Here is a 25,807-nt window from a genome sequence, read left to right as displayed (position 1 = left end):
TTCAAAATTCAAATAATATTTAATTACAAAAGCTAAATAGAAGCAGAAATTTATCTGACGTGTAACATTGTTAAGTTGTCTGTCCAAGAATTAATGCAAATATTGCCGTAAGACTGAATTTAATCGCTGGACCGATTGGTCTCTGCTTTTCAGAGAATACACCTACTGTTCATACAATGATATTTGGCTTGTAGAAGGAGCAAGGTTAAGCTCTTTATAATGCCTATAAAAAAGTAATGTGATACAATAAAAATCACCAATGATAGGCCAATACACAGACTAAATTACCAATGGCAGGCCAGTATACATTTTAATTGATCTATGGTAGGGAAGTATGACGTCATTTTTATAGGCACTATACAAAGCTTCAAGCAAAGGTCCTTGTTAAAAAGTAACAACGAATAAACAAACTATAAAGATAATATGTATTATTGAGAAGCTGCACTCCAAAAAAAAATGTCCGTCAGACAGCCAACATTCATAAATGGATAGTGGACCAAATAATGCCATTTCTCGCGGTCGTAGCGGTCATGCGTCATGTTGAAAGGATGAGGCAAGTTTCAGATCCCAGATTTCGCGATTTGAGAAAAAATTTTCTTTATATCATAGCGAATTAAATAATCTTGCAAGCATCGCTTTTGTCAAATAGAGAAAAAAATGTAAATCAAGTAGCGAAAACTGAGATCTGAAATTTGCGTCACACTTTCTACATGAGGCATGACGGTGTATGACCGGGAAAAAAGACATTATTTTGTCCACTATCCATAAATGGCATTTGAAAACCATTCAACTGTGGGTTTTAATAATGGATAGAAGAATATGTTTGGGGAATAGGTGTGCACCAAAAACTATAAAACTTACACGCCAATTTTACTGATAAATTCAGGAAGGGGGGATAGAAATAAGAATAGAAAGGTGAAAAAGAATTACATAAGGGGACCATGGACAAAAAATTATACTGGTCCCTAAAGATAATAAATATGATCTCACATTTTTGTGATTGGGGTGTACAAACTAGTAGAGTCCAAACTTTTCAACCAATAAATACTGTACAGAAGGTGTAATTTTGTTTTTCATTATTTGGAATATACATCAATGTAACGTCCTTTACTCACTGAAAAGTAGAAAAATAGAGGTTATACTCTGAATTATTAAAAACAAGACATTAAAAAATCTGTTGTATTATTAAAATACTTTGGGGGAATATAAATATTGAATTAGATTATGGGTTGAGATAACAGAGAGTTTGGGCACATAAACTATTCTTGACTCTTTAATCATAATGGGTATATTACACATCCCATCAAATAAATTCACATACATTTTTAAAACAGAAGCTTTTCTAAAATTAGGGACAGTCTGTCCGTAACGGATAGCTCTTTATTTAGGCATGTTAAATTGTCCTTTAATTATTTGTTCTTTTATTCTGCCCATTAAAGACATATCTGTAATACAAAGTAGCTTGCTGTCTGTCCGTCCGCCCCTTAAGATCTCGGTAACCACTGAACCGATTGAATTATACTCTTCAGGGAATATATATACTGGTCCTGTGTTGGTTTTAAGCTATTTTCTTTGGGGGTGGAACAAAAATTTCCCGTAAGGATTAGAAGCACTCATAGAACAAATTTTTTTATAGAAAGGCAGAGCCCCTAGATGCCAGGGGCGAAGCCGCTAGTAATATACATACATAAACAATTATAATATTGAATAATTATAAAGGCTTCGTGATTTTCTAGTATTTTTCATATCCTTCTCTCTCTTTCTTTCTCCTGAGGTGGAGTCTTAAAAAAAATTTGCCCCACTAATCGCTTAGTTGGGCAAAATTGTATTCGTGAAAAATCCTCCAAAATCACATAAAAAATCTTATGTTAATTACCCTTCTATGATTTTGTTTAATTTTTGTAGATTTTTAATGTGATTTTGGTGGATTTTTCGCGAAAACCATTTTCCCCCACTAAGCGATTAGTGGGGCAAATTTTTTTTTTAAATCCACCTCTGCTCTTTTTATCAACACTGAACATATGACCCATAACTCCTTTGTTACCAATATTTTTTTTTCTGCTTACCATCTTATGTATGTTACCATCCTTGTTTTGTTAGTTTTAATACAAAATGTCAATATAACACTTTAAATAATTTTAAAACAAAGTGTTTTTTTTGTAGATGTAGCCAAGTGACTTCATCTCTATCCTCTATGAAGTGTGTCCCAAGAATGGTATCCCTACATTTGCTTTAGAGAAAAAATATTTTCTAGGTACGGTTTTCTTTCATCTTTTATAGGTTTAGATTTACTTTTTCGCCAAATCGGCTGAAAAAGGGGAGAGAGAGAAAAGACATGAATTATATTAGTTATCTATCACAGGATAATATAAACAGCTTTCCGCTGATATAAAAATTTACAACAACAAGATTTAAACCAGTTTTTTTAGCCCCAAGATGTCAAACGCACGGGCTTTTCAGTATGGCTGATAACCGGTTCTAATCCAGCGGATATCAATCGGTTTCTAAGCCATACTGCCAACTGGAATAAGAATTTCTACTATGCAACAACCAAAAAAGGGGCGAAACAAGAATAGCTAATGAAGAGAACGGAAGCTAAAAGAATGGTTGATGGAATTATTGGAGGGATTCAGCGTATGGATTAAGATCTGTGTTTTAGATACTGAAAAACATATTTGGTATGGGGAAATTGCTGCGTCAGAGGAGAGAGAGGGATGGGAATAAATGGGATATTAATCAGGGATCTATAGGGATAATATAATGGTTGATAAATTGATGTACATCCCCATTAATGATACACGTAATTAGTGCTTCTGTAGATAACAATTATTGGCTAAAAAGCTTGGAAACTTCGCTTCTGAATCAACCAATCAATATTCATGAAAAGTCCCCAAAGTTATTAAACTAACGAATGAGAAAACTTTATCTTAGAATCTTGGGGACTAGTGTAATAAACAGCCCAATGTTCCCTTCTTCCCTGGATATTAATAAAAAGGAAGAAGTGGTATAAATGTTAAGGATTAATAACAGCGTTGTCAACTTAAAATTAGAAATAAAACTTCACAAAAAAAGTCAAGCAAATTTATACTAATTATAAATTAAAGTAGTGTAGCTACCCTATAATATATGCAAACAAAATGTGAATTCGTTAGTATGTCAGTGTAATTCTCAAATATACAAACAAACTCTATATATTCTTCTTTCGGACAAAATTGTCTTTTTATTAATTTTAATTCTATTTGCCAAATATGATGTTTTATATTCAAATCAGCTGGTTATTGCTGGGATAATTAGTTTTCCTTAAAAATTCTAGTACTGTATTTATCTTTTTTTTTGGTTTGATTGTCATTAAAGTTTGCGGGAACGGTGACATAGTAATTTGCTGTGGGAATATTCTCTGATTAAAGAAATGTATATTATCTATAACACAAAGCAGAATGATGTCTCTCTGTCCGTCTGAAGCTTGAGAACTCACCAACCACTGAAAAAATTGGGCTCTACTTTTCAGGGAATATAAATACTGGTACTGTGGTGTTTTTTTCTGATGGGACCCCCTCGCCCCCCCCCCCCCAAAAAAATCCCAAAAATATTTATTTTAATTTTTTTTGTAAACAAAACTATTCAGGAAGTATAGATACTGGTCCTGCGGTGATTTTAAGCTGACGGAAAGACATTATTCTCTGTATCCTATATAATATAATGTGATGATAACAGAGATATCTGTACTAATATATATATATATCCATTATCCTATCTCTGTATCCTATATAATATGTTCTGATGATAACAGAGATATCTGTACTAATATATATATATATCCATTATCCTATCTCTGTATCCTATATAATATGTTCTGATGATAACAGAGATATCTGTACTAATATATATATCCATTATCCTATCTCTGTATCCTATATAATATGTTCTGATGATAACAGAGAAATCTGTACTAATATATATATCCATTATCCTATCTCTGTATCCTATATAATATGTTCTGATGATAACAGAGATATCTGTACTAATATATATATATATCCATTATCCTATCTCTGTATCCTATATAATATGTTCTGATGATAACAGAGAAATCTGTACTAATATATATATATATCCATTATCCTATCTCTGTATCCTATATAATATGTTCTGATGATAACAGAGATATCTGTACTAATATATATATATATCCATTATCCTATCTCTGTATCCTATATAATATGTTCTGATGATAACAGAGATATCTGTACTAATATATATATATATCCATTATCCTATCTCTGTATCCTATATAATATGTTCTGATGATAACAGAGAAATCTGTACTAATATATATATATATCCATTATCCTATCTCTGTATCGTATATAATATGTTCTGATGATAACAGAGATATCTGTACTAATATATATATATATCCATTATCCTATCTCTGTATCCTATATAATATGTTCTGATGATAACAGAGATATCTGTACTAATATATATATATATCCATTATCCTATCTCTGTATCCTATATAATATGTTCTGATGATAACAGAGATATATGTACTAATATATATATATATCCATTATCCTATCTCTGTATCCTATATAATATGTTCTGATGATAACAGAGATATATGTACTAATATATATATATATCCATTATCCTATCTCTGTATCCTATATAATATGTTCTGATGATAACAGAGATATATGTACTAATATATATATATATCCATTATCCTATCTCTGTATCCTATATAATATGTTCTGATGATAACAGAGATATATGTACTAATATATATATATATCCATTATCCTATCTCTGTATCCTATATAATATGTTCTGATGATAACAGAGATATATGTACTAATATATATATATATCCATTATCCTATCTCTGTATCCTATATAATATGTTCTGATGATAAGAGAGATATCTGTACTAATATATATATCCATTATCCTATCTCTGTATCCTATATAATATAATGTGATGATAACAGAGATATCTGAACTAATATATATATCCATTATCCTATCTCTGTATCCTATATAATATGTTCTGATGATAACAGAGATATCTGTACTAATATATATATCCATTATCCTATCTCTGTATCCTATATAATATGTTCTGATGATAACAGAGATATATGTACTAATATATATATATATCCATTATCCTATCTCTGTATCCTATATAATATGTTCTGATGATGAGAGAGATATATGTACTAATATATATATATATCCATTATCCTATCTCTGTATCCTATATAATATGTTCTGATGATAAGAGAGATATCTGTACTAATATATATATCCATTATCCTATCTCTGTATCCTATATAATATAATGTGATGATAACAGAGATATCTGTACTAATATATATATCCATTATCCTATCTCTGTATCCTATATAATATAATGTGATGATAACAGAGATATCTGTACTAATATATATATATATATCCATTATCCTATCTCTGTATCCTATATAATATAATGTGATAATAACAGAGATATCTGTACTAATATTTATATATTATATATATATCCATTATCCTATCTCTGTATCCTATATAATATGTTCTGATGATAACAGAGATATCTGTACTAATATATGTATCCATTATCCTATCTCTGTATCCTATATAATATAATGTGATAATAACAGAGATATCTGTAATAATATATATATATATATCCATTATCCTATCTCTGTATCCTATATAATATGTTCTGATGATAACAGAGATATCTGTACTAATATATATATATATATATATCCATTATCCTATTTCTGTATCCTATATAATATGTTCTGATGATAACAGAGATATCTGTACTAATATATATATATATATCCATTATCCTATCTCTGTATCCTATGTAATATAATGTGATGATAACAGAGATCCCAGGTTCTAATTAATACCATAAAAACACCTAGGTTTTACCACTTTTATGGTAAAATTTTACCAGCCTATACGATTTAAAAGGTGGTAAAATTTTACCGTAACCGTGGTAAAAACACTTTTTGTGGTACTCCGAGACGCTTTTTACCAGTGATTTTTACCACAATTATCGGTAAAATTTTACCAGATTTCCGGTAAAATATTACCATTTTAGGACGCAAATTTATACCAGATTTTGACCAATTTTTACCACTTTTTTGGTAAAATTTACCGCAAATTTCTGCAAGATTTTACCGAAAAAGTGGTAAAACTGTTCAACACCTGGTAATATTTTTGCCCTAAATTGGTAAAATTTTACCAGAAATAGGGTAAATATGGTAAAAATTTACCAAAAATTGTGGTAAAAACAGGTGGTAAAAATCACGAGAAAGTGGTAAAAAACGACCTTAATTATAGAAAAACATCGCTTGTAGGTATAAATCGCAAAAATAAAAAAAAATTGTTTTCATTTTTATCTTTATTGATTGAAACAACATATTTTTCTTGATTCTACTGCTCTGGCCGCGAAAACTGTTGCGCAACCTCCTGGATTTGCTGGGCACCGGCCCCATTCGACCTCGTATCACTGATATTCAACCTGGAATAAAATTGCTCATTAGTTAATTAGATAATTACAGGGATATAAAGGGATAAGACAATGGCTGATAAATTGATGTTCATCTCTAATGATGATACACATCGTTACCCCTTCTGTAGATTACAATAAGTGATTGAAATGTTAGGACACTCAACTTAATGAACCAACCAATAAAAAATCAATAAAAGTACCCAAGGTTGTTAGGCCAAAGAATAAGAAAATGTTATTTGAAAACTTTGGGGGCTAGTGTAATTTACAGCCCAATGTCCCATCCCTCCCTACTAAATATCTAATCTATAATACAAAGTAGAACGATGTCTGTCCGTCCGTCCGTCCGTCCCAAAGATAAAGCCTATACTCGCTGTTTACGCAAATGTGTCAGAACTTCCCCCCCCCCTTACTCTCACACCTAAATTTTTTCTTTTGAAAGCAAAAATAAAAGTGTGTAGGTTCGACTCCCCCTCTCCCCCCTCATTCATTTCCTACAGGCATCTTGACACGTGGCAAAAAAATCAGCAAACTTATCTAACTAAACATCTTTGAAAACGCAGAACGAGAAAAAATAAAGGGAAAGCTTACCTGGAAAACATAAGCAGTAACAACATCCCTGGCTAACAAGAACATGCTGTGTCCATACTACTCGGCATTACTGATTATATGCTTCACGTGGCGTATGGAGTCGTGGAACGCGGGGTCCTAAGTTATGGAGGATTAAATGAAGGAAGGAAGTGGACTGTTTATTACACTAGTCCCCAAAGCTTTATTTTCTTCTTCGTTGCTTTAACAACTCTAGGGACTTTTATTGAATTTTGAATGGTTGATTAATCAAGTTAAGTGTCTAAAGCTTTCAACAACTAATTATACTCCACAGAAGGGGTAATTTTGTGTATCATCATTGCTGATGTACATCAATTTATCCGCCATTGTCTTGTCCCTTTAGATCCCTGTCCCAAACAAGTACTAATATTAGATAAATTTAGACCTAAACCCCAGGCAGGGAGGGTAAAATATGGTGTAAATATCATAATGGTATCCAAAGTTTCAGAAACAAGTTTACTTATTCGTCAACTCAAAAACTTTGAGTACCTAATTTTTATTAGGTAAATCTTGATTTAATTTCAATACTTCGTCTTTTGTCCTATCCCATAAGAACCATGTTTCCCGTTGTGTCTACAGAAACGTAAATTATTTTAGTACAATCTTTTTTTAAACTTAAACAATATTTTACTTCGTCTTAAATCATTTAATAACCCATTCCTGAATAGCCTTGGTCCCTGGTCCACGTCTACCCGGGGAGGGTGGAGGTCCCCTGCGTCCTGGAGAATAGTCACCTGGTGGCCCTTTGGATGGGGGTGGTGACATGTACCTTGAATATTCAGATTAGTTTATAATAAGTAAATGTTATGTCGTTATCTATTAAAAATAACATATATCATCAAAATTCTAAAAAATACCTATTAAAAATCAAATTAGGTAAAAAAACTAGGTACTTTATGTCATTATTGAGAGGAGACAATGAACTGTTAATTTCATCAGTCCCAAAAGTTTTATTATAACGTTTTCTTATTCATTGGCTTAGGTAACTACTTTGGGGAGTTAATTAAATTTTGATTTATTGTTTCAATAAGTTGAGTGTTCAAACGTTTTTTAACCACTAATTTTATGTATCATCGATGTTGATGTTCATCAGTTTATCGGCCATTGACTTATCCCTTTACATCCCTGATATAAATTTGATTTTACCTTGGGGGTGGCCGACCTCTTGGTTCAGGTGAGTAATCCCTGGGTGGTGGGCCCCTACCGGGAGGTCCCCTCCTGGGTGACGGGGAATATTCTCTGTGGTGGGGGGGAGGAGGTCCGCGGGGGGGTCCTCGTGGCGACATATCCCTCATTGGCGGTGGGGGGCCTCTGTAACGTTGTTGTGGAGGGGAGTAGTCGCCCCTGGGGTGTGCCTCCCTTGTGAAGTAATGTGAGGGGGGTCCGTAGCCATCTCTCCTCTCATACCTGAAAAAATAAAAATAATTTACTTAAAAAGTTAAAATTCATTAAAAAAAAGGTTTTTAAAATTTTTTGATTGGTAGAAAAGGGAAGAACTAATAAAAAAGAGCATATCTAGGTAGGAAAGTTATTGTAATTTTAGAAAATCTTTAATAAAGCAATAAAAGAGATGGTAGGCATTTAAAGTTAGCAAATTTGGAAATTACACTAATATATTTTGTTTATATACTAAATTGTTTAAAGTAAAAAGGTTCTTTGTCTTTAGCTTAAGATTTCGATAACTACTAAACCGATTGAGTTCTCCTTTATAGGTAGGAAAGCTTCTCATATGACACGGAATGGTTTTAGACTATATTTCTGTCCCCTATCTATCCTTTTTAATACAGAGCCCCTAAATGCTAGGGCCGCAGCCGCTAGCAATATCTAAACTAATCTTAAAATTTAAAATTTTACCTTGGTGGAGGGGATCTACCACCCCCTCTGCCACCACGTCCTCTGAAACCACCCCTGTCCCCTCCACGGCCTCTGCCTCTAAAGCCACCCTTATCACCTCCCCTTCCTCTACAGCCACCTCTGTTATTTTTAAATGTTTTCATTTTGAAAAAAAAAATTCGATGATTTTTAGTAAGTATTTTGGAAGATTAATTTTAAATTTTTTTATCTTAGGTACTGCTGTTTTATTAGCGCAGCAACTTTATAACAAAACTGTACGTCAGTCCATGGCGAAATTACAAAAAATGCATTGCTTTTAAACGTTACATTTAATAAATAAGCCTACCTAAAGATTTTCTAACTTTTACTTTTTAAAACAAAAACTTTCCTAGAGTAATGTGGGGGGCTGCGTCTTTCATACCTATCCCCGCCCCCACCCCGGCCTCTACCTCTGTAAGAACTGCGCCCCCTATCACCTCCGCGTCCTCTATCACCGCCTCCGCGTCCTCTATCACCGCCTCCACGTCCCCTGCCTCGTCCCCGGGATATTTCCACTCTCAGCCGTTCACCGGCATATAATGTACCGTTCATTTCCTTAAAAAATAAAGTGAAGTAAAAATAACTTCAAGACCTGAAGTTTGTTTAATAACAATAAGGTAAAAATAAATCAAAACAATTCCCTATAACTTAAAAATACCTCCTACCCTTGTGGAATATTCTAAACCCTTCTTGATCTCCCTAAACCTAACTAAAAGCAGTAGTGAAAGTTTCAAACAAAAAATTCAAGTAATGAAAAGGTGAAGGCAAGCCTTGACTTTTAAGGGGGTGGCAACACCCAGCCATTTTGTTGTAAAGAAACCAAAATATTGTTTGTATTATTATACAGATCTACAAAGATAAATATAAGCTGCGAAACTTTTCTGTAACTTACTTCTTCAACTGCCCCCTATGTTTCAAATGCTGATCTGAGGTCTTGTTTCTTTACAATCTAAATAAAAGAATTTGTTATAATCAAAAACTATAGGTATGAAACTAAAAAAATACGACAAAAGTAGAAACCTTATACTTTTTAGCTAGACCAAAATAATCAGTAGGTAACAAGTTTGAAATAGATAGGACAATTCCTACATGCTTGAATTAATGATAATAGCTATGAGTTTCGTCCATACAGACCGGCCATCCAACACTAATTATAGAAAAGCTTCGCGTTTACAAAAAACATAATTCCCTTCCACAAAATAACAATGATAACGTTTATGAGAGTAAAGCTCTCAAATAAGACAGTGGGACAAACGGAATTTTGTTGGTAAAACTTCAAGGATTTAAAGGGATAAGGCAATCCCCGATAAATTGATCCACATCATTAATGATTATTAACAAAATTACATCTTTATAATTATAATTTTTTTTTCAATTTTTTTCAATTTTGTACCCCCCCCCCCCCCCCCCCCCCCCGACTACCGACGAACAACTATTTTAGGTTAGGTTAGGTTTTAGGCTAGGGAGCCGAGCGCTGCGGCTAGGCAGGCAAGTGGGCCGAGCGCTGCGGCTAGGCAGGCAAGGGGGCCGAGCGCTGCGGCTAGGCAGGCTAGGGAGACGAGCGCTACATTTCTAAAAGGATAATACCACCTACTCTAATGAATGTAGAATATACGTGGATATTACGACAGGGGGAAAAAATTGTCGTTATTTTAGCTTGCTAACATGAAATTCGTTTATTGGTCAGTTTGTTCAACCAGTAGTAGGGTAAGGATTGGGTTTAAAGAAGGGGGGTATCTTTATTTTAGCCAGCTGTGAGCATCTCCTTATCAGAGTAAATGAAAATGTGGTACAACATCCCAGTAATAATATATAGATTATTTTTATAAACTTTAATGGAAAAAACATTAAAAAAATAATATACCTGTCTAGCTAACACTCTGGTAAGGGTTTCCATAGTCTTAAACCACTCCCGGATTAATTCTTCCCATAAAGTTAGTCCACTCAAAACCTAAAACAAACGAACTTATTTTGACAAGTAGAAAAGTTGGTGGAAAAATAATTCATCTAAATTAATGAAGCAAAAATTCGTCCCCAAACTTCATTTTTAATTCTTGATACAGATTTTAAAGGGTGGGGCTTAAAGGGTGTTAACTCCACTCAACCCGTAAAACCCCTTATTTGTTTCCCTTCAAAATTAAAAAAAAAATATATTAGATTACCAACCTCAAACCTTTGAAATCCCTCATTTTATCCCTCTTAAAATTAAAAGCTTGACGTACAATCAACCATTGGTTGTCTTTAGGACGATTGGCAAATAGATCTGATTCCTGTACTGTAGAACAAATAAAACATTATGGAATGGATATAGAATATACGTGGATATTGATGACAGTGGAAAAATTGAAGTCAATTTAGGTTGCTAACATGAAACTCATTCAATGGTCAGTTTGTTTATCCAGTAGGACGGGACGGAATGGAGTAAAGGGGGCGAATTAGGGTTATCGTCATTTTAGCCCACTGGGAGTTTTACTTTATTAGAGAAAATAAAAATCTAGTGTAACATCCAAGTAATAAAATATCTATTTCTGCAGGTTATCTTAATTATAGTATAGCTAACATTACCTCTAGAAACTGATCCCAAAGTTCACAGGACACAACAACATAGAGATTAGCCTTGATCCATGTGACAATGAGGGTCTGGAAGATGGCCTGGGTCAACCTTCCTCCAAGGGTGTCCTCCCTGATAAGCATAGATAACTATTAACTAAAGATCCAAGAACAAATTAAATATAAATAGGCTATTTTTATTTAAGTGTGTAGGTAGGTATAAAGTATACTTTTTATCTAAAAATGGTATTTTTGTCTCTGATTTTATTTATCGCGTCGTATTATAGACAGCTTTCCGCGACTGGTAAAATGAGAAATTTTCAGATCAATAGCAATTTTGTTAGCCCCGAGGGGCCAAAGGACTGGCCTAACAAAGCTGGTATTGATAATATAATTTCTAGACTATTGTTCATAGAAAATTGTCTGTAATACGTAATTTTTCAGTATGGCCCAGAACCATTTTTAATCCAGGGGATATTTATCGGTTTCAAAGCCATACTGAAAAACTCTTTGTTTAGGTCAAAACTACATTAATATCAATTTTTCTTTATTTTAGATTTAGTGTGCTGACTAAACAAACTAATTTCATTACTTCTTCTTTACAAGCAAAATGCTAGTGAATTTGTTCTTAAATACTTAAAGAAAATCGTAACTTCTCTATAATAATTATCTATGTGCCTGCGTCTTGGTGGTGTTTCTGTGAGGGTGAGTTGAGTTATCTGCAGCAAGATAAAGAGTAACTGCTCCCATGTTCGCCCGTCCATCTTTACATTCATTACCATAAACCTGACCAAAATAAAATTATTGTTAGATTAGGAATATCTATTTCTTAAATAAAATTAACAGGATGTCTTTCTGTACCATGTGAAAAAGTTTAATTTTAGCTATAATGGGAGAAAAAATCGGCGTTATCCTCTTAGAAATTTTTTTTTCAATTTTTTTCAATTTTGTACCCCCCCCCCCCCCCCCCCCCCCCCGACTACCGACGAACAACTATTTTAGGTTAGGTTAGGTTTTAGGCTAGGGAGCTGAGCGCTGCGGCTAGGCAGGCAAGTGGGCCGAGCGCTGCGGCTAGGCAGGCAAGGGGGCAGAGCGCTGCGGCTAGGCAGGCTAGGGAGCCGAGCGCTGCGGCCAGAGTTCATAGTTCGCTGTCGGGGGGGGGGGGGGGGGGGGGTACTCAAATTTTCAATCTTGAAAAAAAAATTTCTAAGAGGATAATACCAAAAAATCAATTTAATGGACATTTTATATAATACGGAAAATTTCTTCCTTTCCCTATACCTTATAAAAATCGTCGGAAAAAGCCGTTTTTTAAGCAAACAAAAGCGCGTTTTGCTCTATCTGTGAGATATTATGAATAAGATAATGTTAAGATTTGATATTAAGATGAGAAAAATTTACGTTCACAGTCCCTTTAAAGACACAATACCTGTAATAATAATGTACAAACTTTTCAACCACTAATAATACCCTGGCCTTTCTAATTATAAGCCTAGGCAGAGCCATGCTGGTGATGCTAGCTCAAGCGTGTACCGTGGTTTCTGTAGAACTGTACTTCTGAAGCCAATACAGGGTTACGAAAGTTTAAATTGATGTTTTTTTTTTAATGTTAATATTAAATGTAATATAGTTTTGTAATGACATATAAAATATATATTCGATAGAATATAAAAAAATATAGTGCATTCAATATTAAAAAAAAATATTTAAATATATATATAGTTGTTAACCATATATGAACATATAATGAATCTATTTCCGGCCGGGTTCTTAAAAGATATTGCCGCGTTTTTTCGACATTTTTTACGCTATGAATAACAAGCGCGACATTCGCGAAATCTAAAAGAGTATACAATGATTTATTTAATTATTTCGCTTTTGATGGTACGGCCTTCATAGAAAAAAAAAAGATTATCTTCAATCCATTTTTGCTGCATATTAATTAATGCATCTTTTTAGAGCTGTGTTAGAAATTAGAAAAATTGCTAAAAAAATAATTTAAAATTCAGTATTTTCATGTTATATACTCTGTTTGAAATTCTATCGTCAATGTTCAATCAATCAATGTCTAAAAAACGCCGAAAAAATGTGGCATTCATCTTTTAAAAACCCATCTCAGTGGTATTTCCGGTTGGCAAAGACAACATAAATATAGAAATCATGAAACATTGTTGTTCCACAATTTTGCCACATTTTTAAACATCTTGCTTAAAAAAAATCTTCCTTGTAAATTCTACAAATTTAAATATTTAGAGAAAATTGAGTAGTAATTTACTTCTTGATTCAAAATATTTGATTAAATTGAATCAAAACTAATAATTATTTTTGGCACTCTATATTCAAATAATCATAAGCTTATCAATAGTGCGCATGCGCGCACAGAGGTGCCATAAATTTCAAAACTTAAAAATATAAGTTTTGTAGCGAAATTACTCTATAATTCGAAATCTCTGTCTTTCTTTTAGAAACATTCAGGGGAATATACGAAAGCTTATATTTATATTAAAGATGAAAAATCGATAAATTCAAATGCACACGGCACATCTGCGTAAACACACCCTGGATTTTTTTTCTTTTAATTTTAATTCGTATGAAGCTAGCTCAAATAAGTAAATATTAAATTTGATATATTTTTGACGATGCGGGAGGATGTTTTAAAAGAAATGATGAAATAATTTTCAAGGTTTTAAAAAAAAGTTAGCTTCTTTTATGCGAAAAAATTCAATAAAAAGTAAAAATTTTTACCAAAAAGTTGGTCAAATTTTACCAAGTTTTTTTTTTGTTAAAGTCCAAAAATCTGGACTTAGCCTAAAAATTTACCTTGTCAATTTTTACCAAAAAGTTGGTCAAATTTTACCAAGTTTTTTTTTTTGGCAAAGTCCAAAAATCTGGACTTAGCCTAAAAATTTACCTTGTCAATTTTTACCAAAAAGTTGGTCAAATTTTACCAAGTTTTTTTTTTTGGCAAAGTCCAAAAATCTGGACTTAGCCTAAAAATTTACCTTGTCAATTTTTACCAAAAAGTTGGTCAAATTTTACCAAGTTCATTTTTTTTGTCAGAGTCCAAAAATCTGGACTTAGCCTAAAAAAATACCTTGTCAAATTTTACTAACTTTTTGGTAAAAATTGACCAAATTGCGTTTTTTTGTCTAAGTCCGAAAATTCGGACTTAACCTGAAAAATAGAGTTGTAAAATTGACCACATTTTTGGTAAAACTTCCAAAAGTGGTAAAATTAAAAAAAAAAAAAAATTTAAATTTAGGCTTCATTGTATAGAAGTCATTATTTTAAAGTACTACAACTGATTATGAAGAGCTGTTTTTAATTTAAAACACAAAAAACGGGTTTTTTTGTTTCGTCAAATTTTACAAAAAAAATGGTAAAATTTGACTAATTTTTTGGCTAAAATTTTTGCTGGTAAAATTTACCACGAAACTGGTATATTTTACCAGGTTGACCAGCTTTACCACTTTTCTGGTAAAACGATTTTTTTTTCTGGTATTTCGTAGAACCTGGGATATCTGTACTAATATATATATATCCATTATCCTATCTCTGTATCCTATATAATATAATGTGATAATAACAGAGATATCTGTACTAATATATATATATTCATTATCCTATCTCTGTATCCTATATAATATGTTCTGATGATAACAGAGATATCTGTACTAATATATATATCCATTATCCTATCTCTGTATCCTATATAATATGTTCTGATGATAACAGAGATATCTGTACTAATATATATATCCATTATCCTATCTCTGTATCCTATATAATATAATGTGATGATAACAGAGATATCTGTACTAATATATATATCCATTATCCTATCTCTGTATCCTATATAATATGTTCTGATGATAACAGAGATATATGTACTAATATATATATATATCCATTATCCTATCTCTGTATCCTATATAATATGTTCTGATGATAAGAGAGATATCTGTACTAATATATATATCCATTATCCTATCTCTGTATTCTATATAATATAATGTGATGATAACAGAGATATCTGTACTAATATATATATCCATTATCCTATCTCTGTATCCTATATAATATAATGTGATGATAACAGAGATATCTGTACTAATATATATATATATATCCATTATCCTATCTCTGTATCCTATATAATATAATGTGATGATAACAGAGATATCTGTACTAATATATATATCCATTATCCTATCTCTGTATCCTATATAATATAATGTGATGATAACAGAGATATCTGTACTAATATATATATCCATTATCCTATCTCTGTATCCCATATAATATGTTCTGATGATAACAGAGATATCTGAACTAATATATATATCCATTATCCTATCTCTTTATCCTATTTAATATGTTCTGATGATAACAGAGATATCTGTACTAATATATATATCCATTATCCTATCTCTGTATCCTATATAATATGTTCTGATGATAACAGAGATATCTGTACTAATACCTATTTATGGCCATTGTGGCAGATCAATAATATTTGACTTTGTGGGAACAAATACTTAGAGCGAAACTTTTTTTACTTAGGGTCGGTCATTCCGTCCATCCGCAACGTATAGTTATAATTTCGTTATTGATAAAAGCTGAAAAGATGTACTTTCATAGTTATTTCTCTCGCATCGTACAGCTTTCCGCAGATAGGTATAAAATGTATTATTCAAAGATTAAAACTGGTTTTAATACTATATGATAGTATAATGTTTATATTTGTAAAAAAACTGGATATAATATGATGCTAGACATATTTTTTCTACTCGCGTGGATGAGAACCGGTTCTAATCCACCGGATATTAATCTGTTTCAAATGAATACGAGAAAAACGATAACAGTCCAATTTCTGATTACAAATGATCTGAAAATTATACAAATTTGCGCTTTTTTTGATTCCGAAAATTAAAAAATAAATAAGGATGGAGATAGAACTGCAAGAAGAAAAAAACATACAAAATGATGAATTTATATTTATATCCAATGTCAGCAAAAAAATCATGTTTATTGGTTAATTTTGAACATTGGATGAATTATACAACAATGGTGCTTTGTTTAATGATTTAATGACAAAATTAAACTTACTGCATGACCTTAAATATTGCTGATTTTTACATATTTGCCAGACTAGCGACCACGTAGGCATCAGCTCGTTTGGGGAGGGTACGGGTTCGAATCCTTGCTCAACACCTCGCAATAAAAGGCGGTACTAATTGCCATACATAGTTAGGACTTCCAGACAAAAGATCGTGCAATCAAAGCGTTAGTTAGTTGTCTGTTAGGTGTTACTTAAACTTATACCCCGAATTTTTGGACAGGAAAGGAGAGATTGGATCCACTTAGTTATCCTTGCATTGGTTGTAGGACCTGACTTTATAAGAGTGTCATATACAGCAGCCTCACCCTTACGAGGTATTTGAAACAGGTATAAGGTATGACCAACGAGCGAAATAATTAAAAATAATATTTGAGGTGCAAATAGAGAGGTCGTAAATTTTACGATGTGTTGCCCCCTACGACAGCTGAAAAACACGTACAGGTTTCGTGTTTTTTTGTTCGAATTAATTTCGTTATTGGTATAAGCTATGTTTGTCAAAGTTGAACAAAAGGAAGGAATGTGTTATTTTTTTAATATTGTGTCCCTACCCCTGAGCATAAGATCTCAGAGAGTGCATGTGTCGTCACTCTAATCAAGACATTTAGATCTAGCTACAATAAATGGGGATGTTTCCATCTTACAGCCATAGTTTTAAACAATAGATTAATCAAACAAGATTATAATTAATTATTTTGTAGAAAAAGGGACATAAATGCTTGTACCTAAAGTTTATAAATATGTCAATCTTCAAAGGGGGTAACTTAGTTTATCATCACTGGGAATTTACGCCTATTTATTGTCCATTGTTTTATCCCTTCATATTCCTTTAAACCTACTTTTCTTTCAAAAAATATTTGTATATTGCTGTGCTTCTTTTGGGTATCATTGTTTTTGTTTTGTATGATGTCTAACTATGATAATAATTTGAAACACACACCTACAGGGACATTAATTCATTTTATGAATATGAGTCATAATTCAGGACACGAGTGCGGCATTCACGCGGAAACCGCATCTTGATAGTGATCGATCAATCAATAAACAACTTAACATAAAAATAAATTTAGGTAAAGTAAACGATGATCAACTCGTGCAGTAGATCCAAAAGCCTAAATCCATGAACGCTAAAGTAAAAAAAATCCTTGAAAATAGAACAAAATCGGCCCAGTGCAGTGGTTTGGGGCAAACATCAGTATATGAACTATCCTTTCTGTTGTCAGCTATTACAGCTGCGCTACTTGTGAACATAATTGTCCTTGTTTTTAGTATAAAATACTTTGAGGTATACAAGCATTAGTAATTTACCTTTAATGGGAAAGAAGTGACTATATATGTAAGTAATTTTAGTATGTATAATTTTCTAATACACTTAGGAAAGCACAGCTTAGTGTAGGTGGTTTAGGATTTAAGCATAGCTGCAAATCATCGCCCTGCGACCTTAGGGTATTAATTTTACCTTAACGAGTTGCTCTATCACCCAGGGATATCAGAATGAAGAATACCCATCTGACAACAAACCCTTTAAAAGCAGGACTTTTGTCTGAAAGCACTAACTATCAGAGTTATAACATATAACGTAGCTAAGAATAGTTTCTCTCTGCCCTGTCTAGCATTGATAGATAGGGTTTTTCGTAGCGTAGTATAATATTTTTTTTTATAATAATACAGCATCAATAATATTACTATTTTTAATCTTGAACATTTTCTTTTTCTTTTCAATTCTTATTTCTGGAAGGCTGTAGACTCATAAAAAAAAACCTAGCTTGAAACCATTATAGAATTTTAGAAAGAAGGACAGATGAACAGATAAACTGTCTGACTGTCAAACAAAACAAAAATAGATATACATACAGAAAGATAAGAAGGAAAAAAGACAAAAATATAAAGAAAAAAATTGGTATCTAAATTGAGATTCGAAATTGCTTTTACTGTCATGACTAACTCAACCCAAGCAATATACACTTTACTATGTGATAAATGAAGAAGGACCTTAAGTGGAATACAGTGTTCTATACTTTGTATAATATACTTATATACTATACATCGATAATGCGGGTGTGCCACGATTTCCGCTTTAAATATCACTTTAAATCTATATTCAAGCCAAAATTGAAATATTAAAACAAAATTACATAACTAGGTAAAGTAAAACGTGCTTTTTATTAATACTAGTTGCTTCGCACAATGCCTACCTAATAACGTTTATTTTTTGATGAAAAGTTTCTTTTTCTTAGGGATATATTTTTTGGGGAGGTCGACCCATCCAACACTCTCTCACTACAGTCACATTCGAAAGTAATGTTTTACCTACACTGACATATTAATTCAACCAATTCCTAACAACATTAAAGTATAATGCTTTAAATTGTAAGATGAATAATTAGATCAAAGTGTATTGGGATAGTTGATATTCTTACAAAGAGTAGGGTTTTACATAAAATGTTCTAAAAACTATATGTAAATGTAATAAAGATTATTACCTCATATTTTTTAATGTTTCAATTTAAAAATTATTAAAATTATTAAAAATACTCCTTTTCCTAATTAAAATAATACTAAACTGTAACTGAACTAACCCTTTACTTTCAAAAATAGTTTAAAAACAAAATTAAAAAATGAAATTGGCGAATTTTTATGAAGGTCATTTTTCTTGGAAAGTTAGGTACCTTAAAATGGTTATAAACCCTCTCTGGGCCTGCTTAAGAAACTTTGCTAGATCCTATGCAACAGACATACAGTTTCAATTAACTTTTTAGAACTAAATTATTATCCTCCATTTTCTGTTCGTTTTTATATTTATTAATGGAAAAATACTGCCAAAAAAGGCTAATCTTAGAAAATAATTAATCTATAAAACAAGGTAAATTTTGTTCATAAGCAGCGTAGCAACAACAATACAAAAATTGCATAATCAAAAGATTAATATAACATTTGACAATAATGTAATTGAAATGTTGAATTGTCAGTTGGTATACATTCAATCATCAAAGCCTTTAGAAAATGGTAAATGCACATTTTAGTAGACTAATTACTAATTTGTCGAGTAATCAGGTTATTTTTAAAATTCAGTTATACTTTTTTTATAAAAAGTAGCAAAAACTAGAAGCATTGAATTATTTTTGTTTGATTTATTTATCCTTCTAATGTAAGTACACGAAGAATCAATCTCACCAATTTTTACCACATACAGAAAAGGAATAAATATTAAAAAAAAACTATGGAAAGGATAGTCAAATTGTATTGAAACTCTATAATTTTGTAATGTTATTTTACTGAGGTCTGTCCATCTATCTGAGCTAGATTATTATTCATTGTTATTGTTGGAATTCACCAATAATTTTCTTAAAAGTATAATATTTTAATAGTTATTTCTTTCATCGTATCATAAACCGCTTTCCGCGGATATAGATGTACAATTAAAAGATTAAAACCAGTTTTTTTAGCCCCGAGGTGCAGTTTTAGAACCGGTTCCTATCCACCGGATACGAATGAATACGAGAAATAAGTTTACCAAGATTACTAAAAATAAACCTTTTTACGTATTTTAAATCAGACTCTTATGGTTATAATATTCTTTGTTTAAATGTTCTACATGGATATTTGAATAAGTTTTCAATGATTTAGATCCAAAAGTAAATTATTATTACAAGTTTAAAAAAAAAACTTTTCAATTGTAATGAACAACTTATTGTTTATCCAAATAATATTTTATAATGCATGTCAATATTCCAAACTCTTACAACAATCTAAATGTTTGAGAAAAATACTAAATAATGAACCATGGCACTTAACACCACTCTACACATACAACATTTTTATTTCATTAGAAAAAACTCCTTTTTTTGCTAAAAACTTTTTTATGTAGTGCAGTTTCTCCACTGAAAAATACTTGTTAATGCTTTATAAAAGTAGAAGGATGTTAGTGTGTCTGTTTTTCTGTGTTTGTATGTTCGAACCTCTCCCCCTCCCTTCATCTGTAGAGGCGTAGCCGCTAAGAAGTAAATATTATGTTGAATTACCTCCTTTTCAGTACGTCTACAGTTTTTACGCAGGCTTCTAAATTTTTATTTAATGTTTTTAAACTGTATCTGATTGGCACATTTTTTCTCCTTTTTTTCTTTAGTAAATATAAATGTGGTATTTTTTACCTTTTTACCCTCAGATTTGTTTTTTATTCCCTTCCTTTCACAAATCTGAGTTTTCTCTTACTAAACAATGATGGTAACATCCATAATGCCAATACGTTAACTTATCAAAAGCATAAAATTGTTAGGATTATTTTTAAATTCCTAAAAATCCTAAGCTGCAAATTTACTGCACTTTTTTATTTGGACTTTTTAAATAGTTTTTTATTGAGATGCAATGTTCCTTAAACATATTTAGATATCAAATGAATAGTATTATTCTAATATTTCTAATTAATTTTTAAAAATTTATTTGATGGTCTTTTGATTAAATATGTTATAATAGCGTCAAACTAAAATGTTTGAAATCAGTCAAAATTTTCAGAAACTTCCGTTAGACCTAAATGTAAAGAAGATTTGGTTTTAAAGACATTGAAACGTACTCGTGGCAACTTTGTATTACACTATTGAATTTCCATGTACAGTCAAATTGGTTGAGTGACTTAAACTCGGGGGTGTGGCAATATTACAGTCAAATTGGTTGAGTGACTCAAACTCGGGGGTGTGGCAATATTACAGTCAAATTGGTTGAGTGACTGAAATTCGAGGATGTGGCAATATTACAGTCAAATTGGTTAAGTGACTTAAACTCGGGGGTGAAGCAATATTACAGTCAAATTGGTTGAGTGACTGAAATTCGAGGGTGTGGCAATATTACAGTCAAATTGGTTAAGTGACTTAAACTCGGGGGTGTGGCAATATTACAGTCAAATTGGTTGAGTTACTGAAATTCGAGGGTGTGGCAATATTACAGTCAAATTGGTTGAGTTATTGAAATTCGAGGGTGTGACAATATTACAGTCAAATTGGTTGAGTTACTGAAATTCGAGTGTGTGGCAATATTACAGTCAAATTGGTTAAGTGACTTAAATTCGAGGGTGTGACAATATTACAGTCAAATTGGTTGAGTGACTGAAATTTGAGGGTGTGGCAATATTACAGTCAAATTGGTTAAGTTACTGAAACTCGGGGGTGTGGTTAAATATAAACACAAAAATTTAGATTAAAATTCATAAATTGCTTGCTCAAGTTTAGTCATATAGTTGTGGTTTAAAAAAATTATTAAAACATGACCAATTTCCTATTTTATTTTTTCATAAGTATTCTGTATCACACAATAAATCATATAGAAAGAGAAAAGATACGAAAAATAGTAAGACGAAGAAAAGAAAAAGAATAGGGCCTTTACAGACTATCTAACTTAAGAGAATACTGGAAAGGTTAAGACTTTTATTGTATGATTGACTTTAGTAAGGTATTTAATACTTGTTTATTACATGCAAAATGTAGCTTTTGGTAGGTCCAATTAAATTTGATTTTCGTGTCATAGATATACAAAAAAATATCAAATAATTGTTTGTTTGTTTGTCAGGGTTCTCTGTATAAATAAGAAAGAAAAGTATGGATTTTCTATTCTGATTTCTGTAAAGAGTAATGGTTATTTTATACACTAGAATAACCATGATCAATGGTCAACTATACCCAGGAATATATGGATATATAATATTATTTTATACACTAGAATAACCATAATCAATGGTCAACTATACCCAGGAATAAACTGATATATAATATTATTTTATACACTAGAATAACAATAATCAATGGTCAACTATACCCAGGAATAAACGGATATATAATATTATTTTATACACTAGAATAACCATAATCAATGGTCAACTATACCCAGGAATAAACGGATATATAATATTATTTTATACACTAGAATAACCATAATCAATGGTCAACTATACCCAGGAATAAACTGATATATAATATTATTTTATACACTAGAATAACCATAATCAATGGTCAACTATACCCAGGAATATATGGATATAAAATATTATTTTATACACTAGAATAACCATAATCAATGGTCAACTATACCCAGGAATAAACTGATATATAATATAATTTTATACACAAGAATAACTGTAAATTTATGATCAATGGTTTACAATAACATTGTTTTTTTTTTCAACTGTTCTTTTCAAGCTTGTTTGTTGGTGCGTTACTTAAAGACAAAACTATTACAATTTTGATACTACATATGGTCATTTTCATGTAAAAGAAAATAGTTCTTTTGGGGGAGTGGGCGGAATTTTAATGTTGATTTGGACTCCAGTATTTTCATGTTTCCTTGACTAATAGAAACTTTACAAGTATCTGTAGATAATTTAGAAGAGACAAATACTTTTAGATCCAAGAAATGTGTGTCTATAGATAAATGTTCAAGTTTTAGTTATCAAAACGTTCTTTTGTAATGACACATTTTAAAGCAGTTAGATTTTGTTTGTTTGTCCATTAAGATAACGCTAACAATTCAACCGATTGAATTTTCTCGCTTGACGAAGCTCTTCATAGGTACCACTATGGTTTTAGGCTATTTTCTTTCCCTAACATCATCCTTATATACAGAGCCTCTAGAAGCGAGGATCGCAAGCAACCGCTAGAAATTTTTAGCAATTTCATTTAAAGTTGTTTTTATTGAAACTAAATGGTAGGTAATATTACAATGTTTGTAATTATTTTAGAGTTTAAGATTATACCTTATTGTTACTGGAATTGTCAACAGCCGATAGATAGAGTGAGGAACGGGAACGGTCTTAAAATATAAAAGGTTTCCTTTTTTAAAAAAATGTAATGCTATCCTAGCGAGCCCAAACGCAATGCATTCTTTACATGATAAAAATGACCTAAACTAGTCTATATTAAAAACAAGGTTGACACCATCCATAAATGCGAAGCTCTGAAATGGAAGGACAAGCGACAATAACTCTTGTAGAGTGTCAAAACATTAATTTCGTAGTCTAAACGAAATTGTACATATCTTTCATTTTTAGGATTTGATTATAGAAGTGCCTCACTTATAATTTTGTACCTTGTTGTCTAAGATCATCATCCCAAAAATCAGATATTTGTGTTTGTTGGGAGTAAAATAACACGGGAAGCGCACCGCAATTTTTTTATTCCCCCCCCCCAAAAAAAACCCGGGGGTAAAATTCGCAAACTATAACATGTATTTTTATCATGGTTCAGAACTGTTTTAATCTGGTGGAAACATATATAATCTTTTGATTTTGGGCGGTGGAAAAAAATCTTGAAAGTGGAAGTAATAAAACGCGAAGCGCGCCGGAATTTTTTTTTAGGGATTATTCATTTTAGGGGGGGGGGGCTTAACACGTAGCGCATCCGCTCGTCGTCGGGAAGGTGATAGGTTCGAATCTCGGCCTGACACCGCGTCATAACTAAAGACGTTAAAAATGGTTCCCACTGCTACTATGTCAGATGCGCGACGTAAATAGTTAGAGTGGGGGGAATGCCTTGGCCCAAAACAGGCGCAACTCGCTACCATGCACAGTTGGGACTTCTCAGACAAAGGACGTGCATCTCAGAGAGTTGGTTGTCTGACGGGTGAATGGACGCTTTACACCGCAATCATAAGTATTGTATGTATGTTTCAAGGTGCGTGGAGAGAGGATTAGTTACCTAGTACCCGAAGCGACACCTAGCCCCCTAGAGTCTTAACTCTTAAATGTAAAAAAATCAGCATGTTTTAAATGAAAGTTTGGACTTTCTGGTAACTATTACAGAGTTGTTACGCTTTCTTATTGTTGTAGGAATCATCAAGTTTAAAATCGATTTAGCATGGCTTAATTAACGAAAATGGCCAACCGTTATGAACAGACTGACCGACCTAGTTATAGAAAAGCTACGCTTTTTAAAATTTAACACACGAAAAAAACTTCCACTTATTAATTTCAATTTATTTCAATACGGAGGGGAGGGGGGTCTGTACTCGATCAATCACTTTGAGAGAGCCGCCAACTATACAAAACACATATGAAATTTCGTTGAATAAAACAAAAATTTAAAAATCACTCACATACATCCAAAAATTTTAACAGATTTCTTATTGAAAAGATAAACATAACTAAATGTTAGAAATTATTTTGAGTTTGCACAGTGAAAAACTTACATGATTGTAGAAAATTGTTGTTTAACTTTTTTTTGATTAAAGATACTCTATAACTCACAATATCTGTCCGTCCATCAGGAAGTCATCAACGTCACGGAGAAAGTTTGTTTTACTTGGCTGCTATTCAAAATAGACGTCAGAATCTTTTATTTCTTTTTTTTTCTTTAACGACTGCTATACTAGTTAGCTTTGTTTTATTAGCTTATTTCGTATTCCTTTTTACTTATGGATGTTGTCAACCTTGTTCTATTTCAAGGAATCACAAATTGATTGTTTTTTCATGTTTATCATTGTAATTGTTATAAATTTAAAATGTTCAAATAAATCACAGCAAAATTAAATGATTTGCATTATTAGTAAAAATAAAATTTATTTTAATGATAATTATTGAAAATCTAAATTTGATAAAGTCGTATTTCATTCATTTTTTAGTCGATCACAATATAACACTATTTTAATTAAACTAGCGGTTGCTTTTAGCATTTACCATATATAAGTAAAAGAGACTAAAACCACCCCGGGACCCATGTGAAGCACCCCTAAAATTGAAAACTTAATTAGTTTATTAGTTATCGCAATCTTGAGATTAAGACAAATACAAACTGATTAATAGGATTCCATAGTTTTATGTAAATTCATTAAAAAAGTTTAAATTCTATATGCCCATTTTGTCAATTAATTAGAAAAATTAGATTAGATTAATATATAGTACGTTTTTATGAAGATAAAATTTAAATGATCTTATTTACATGTATATTTACTTTATCTTAGCGCCCCGGTCCTATCTGTGATTGGCTGACAGAGAACATACATTTTTTCTTTTTTCCCGCTGTCCTATCTTTATTCCCGGCGTCGTATGTTATTTTGACCCTGTCGTGGTTTATACACCCCCCCCCCCACCCCCTACTCACCTCCCAACTCTTCACAACCATCCCCATTACAATGAGCTTCAC

General features: G+C 31.8%; 2 protein-coding genes across 4 annotated transcripts; both read right to left on the bottom strand.

The window, feature by feature from the left end:
• Positions 1-6,418: 6,418 nt before the first annotated feature.
• LOC145319396 (uncharacterized) lies at positions 6,419-9,141 on the bottom strand. The gene is made up of 5 exons (XM_080161516.1): positions 8,999-9,141; positions 8,291-8,551; positions 7,807-7,913; positions 7,127-7,245; positions 6,419-6,547 (listed from the first exon to the last, which is right to left on the bottom strand). The coding sequence occupies exons 1-4, from the start codon at positions 9,139-9,141 to the stop codon at positions 7,184-7,186; spliced, it is 573 nt and encodes a 190-aa protein (XP_080017642.1). The 3' UTR covers positions 6,419-6,547; positions 7,127-7,183.
• On the bottom strand, positions 9,125-13,233 carry LOC145319395 (ral GTPase-activating protein subunit alpha-1-like). 3 transcript variants are annotated; one of them, XM_080161515.1, is made up of 6 exons: positions 12,996-13,125; positions 12,245-12,352; positions 11,582-11,699; positions 10,881-10,967; positions 9,909-9,965; positions 9,526-9,571 (listed from the first exon to the last, which is right to left on the bottom strand). In XM_080161515.1, exons 1-5 carry the CDS (start codon positions 13,070-13,072, stop codon positions 9,924-9,926), a joined length of 432 nt encoding a protein of 143 aa, XP_080017641.1. In that variant the 5' UTR covers positions 13,073-13,125; the 3' UTR covers positions 9,526-9,571; positions 9,909-9,923. The 3 variants fall into 3 exon arrangements, with proteins under 3 accessions (XP_080017640.1, XP_080017639.1, XP_080017641.1); XM_080161514.1 differs by lacking the exon at positions 9,909-9,965 and having other exon boundaries at positions 9,125-9,571; positions 13,100-13,233; XM_080161513.1 differs by lacking the exon at positions 9,909-9,965 and having other exon boundaries at positions 9,125-9,571.
• Between the last annotated feature and the right edge of the window lie 12,574 nt (positions 13,234-25,807).

The sequence above is a fragment of the Acartia tonsa genome, chromosome 5 (assembly GCF_053477335.1).
Source record: "Acartia tonsa isolate MP-2025a chromosome 5, ASM5347733v1, whole genome shotgun sequence".
Classification (NCBI taxonomy): domain Eukaryota; kingdom Metazoa; phylum Arthropoda; class Copepoda; order Calanoida; family Acartiidae; genus Acartia; species Acartia tonsa.
This window is presented reverse-complemented; position numbering and strand designations above follow the sequence as displayed.

Bases quoted from the DNA above. Each gene is read 5' to 3' on its own strand.
- LOC145319396 (XM_080161516.1), bottom strand. From the start codon at position 9,141: ATGAAAACATTTAAAAATAACAGAGGTGGCTGTAGAGGAAGGGGAGGT. The intron at 7,914-8,290 runs GTAAAATCAAAT...TGAATATTCAAG, and splicing joins AGAGGTCGGCCACCCCCAAG to GTACATGTCACCACCCCCAT. The intron at 7,246-7,806 runs AGGAATGGGTTA...CCTCCATAACTT, and splicing joins ACCAGGGACCAAGGCTATTC to AGGACCCCGCGTTCCACGAC.
- LOC145319395 (XM_080161513.1), bottom strand. From the start codon at position 13,072: ATGGCTCTGCCTAGGCTTATAATTAGAAAGGCCAGGGTATTATTAGTG. The intron at 12,353-12,995 runs GTATTGTGTCTT...TATTTTGGTCAG, and splicing joins TTTGTACATTATTATTACAG to GTTTATGGTAATGAATGTAA. The intron at 11,700-12,244 runs GCACATAGATAA...TATGCTTATCAG, and splicing joins GAAACACCACCAAGACGCAG to GGAGGACACCCTTGGAGGAA.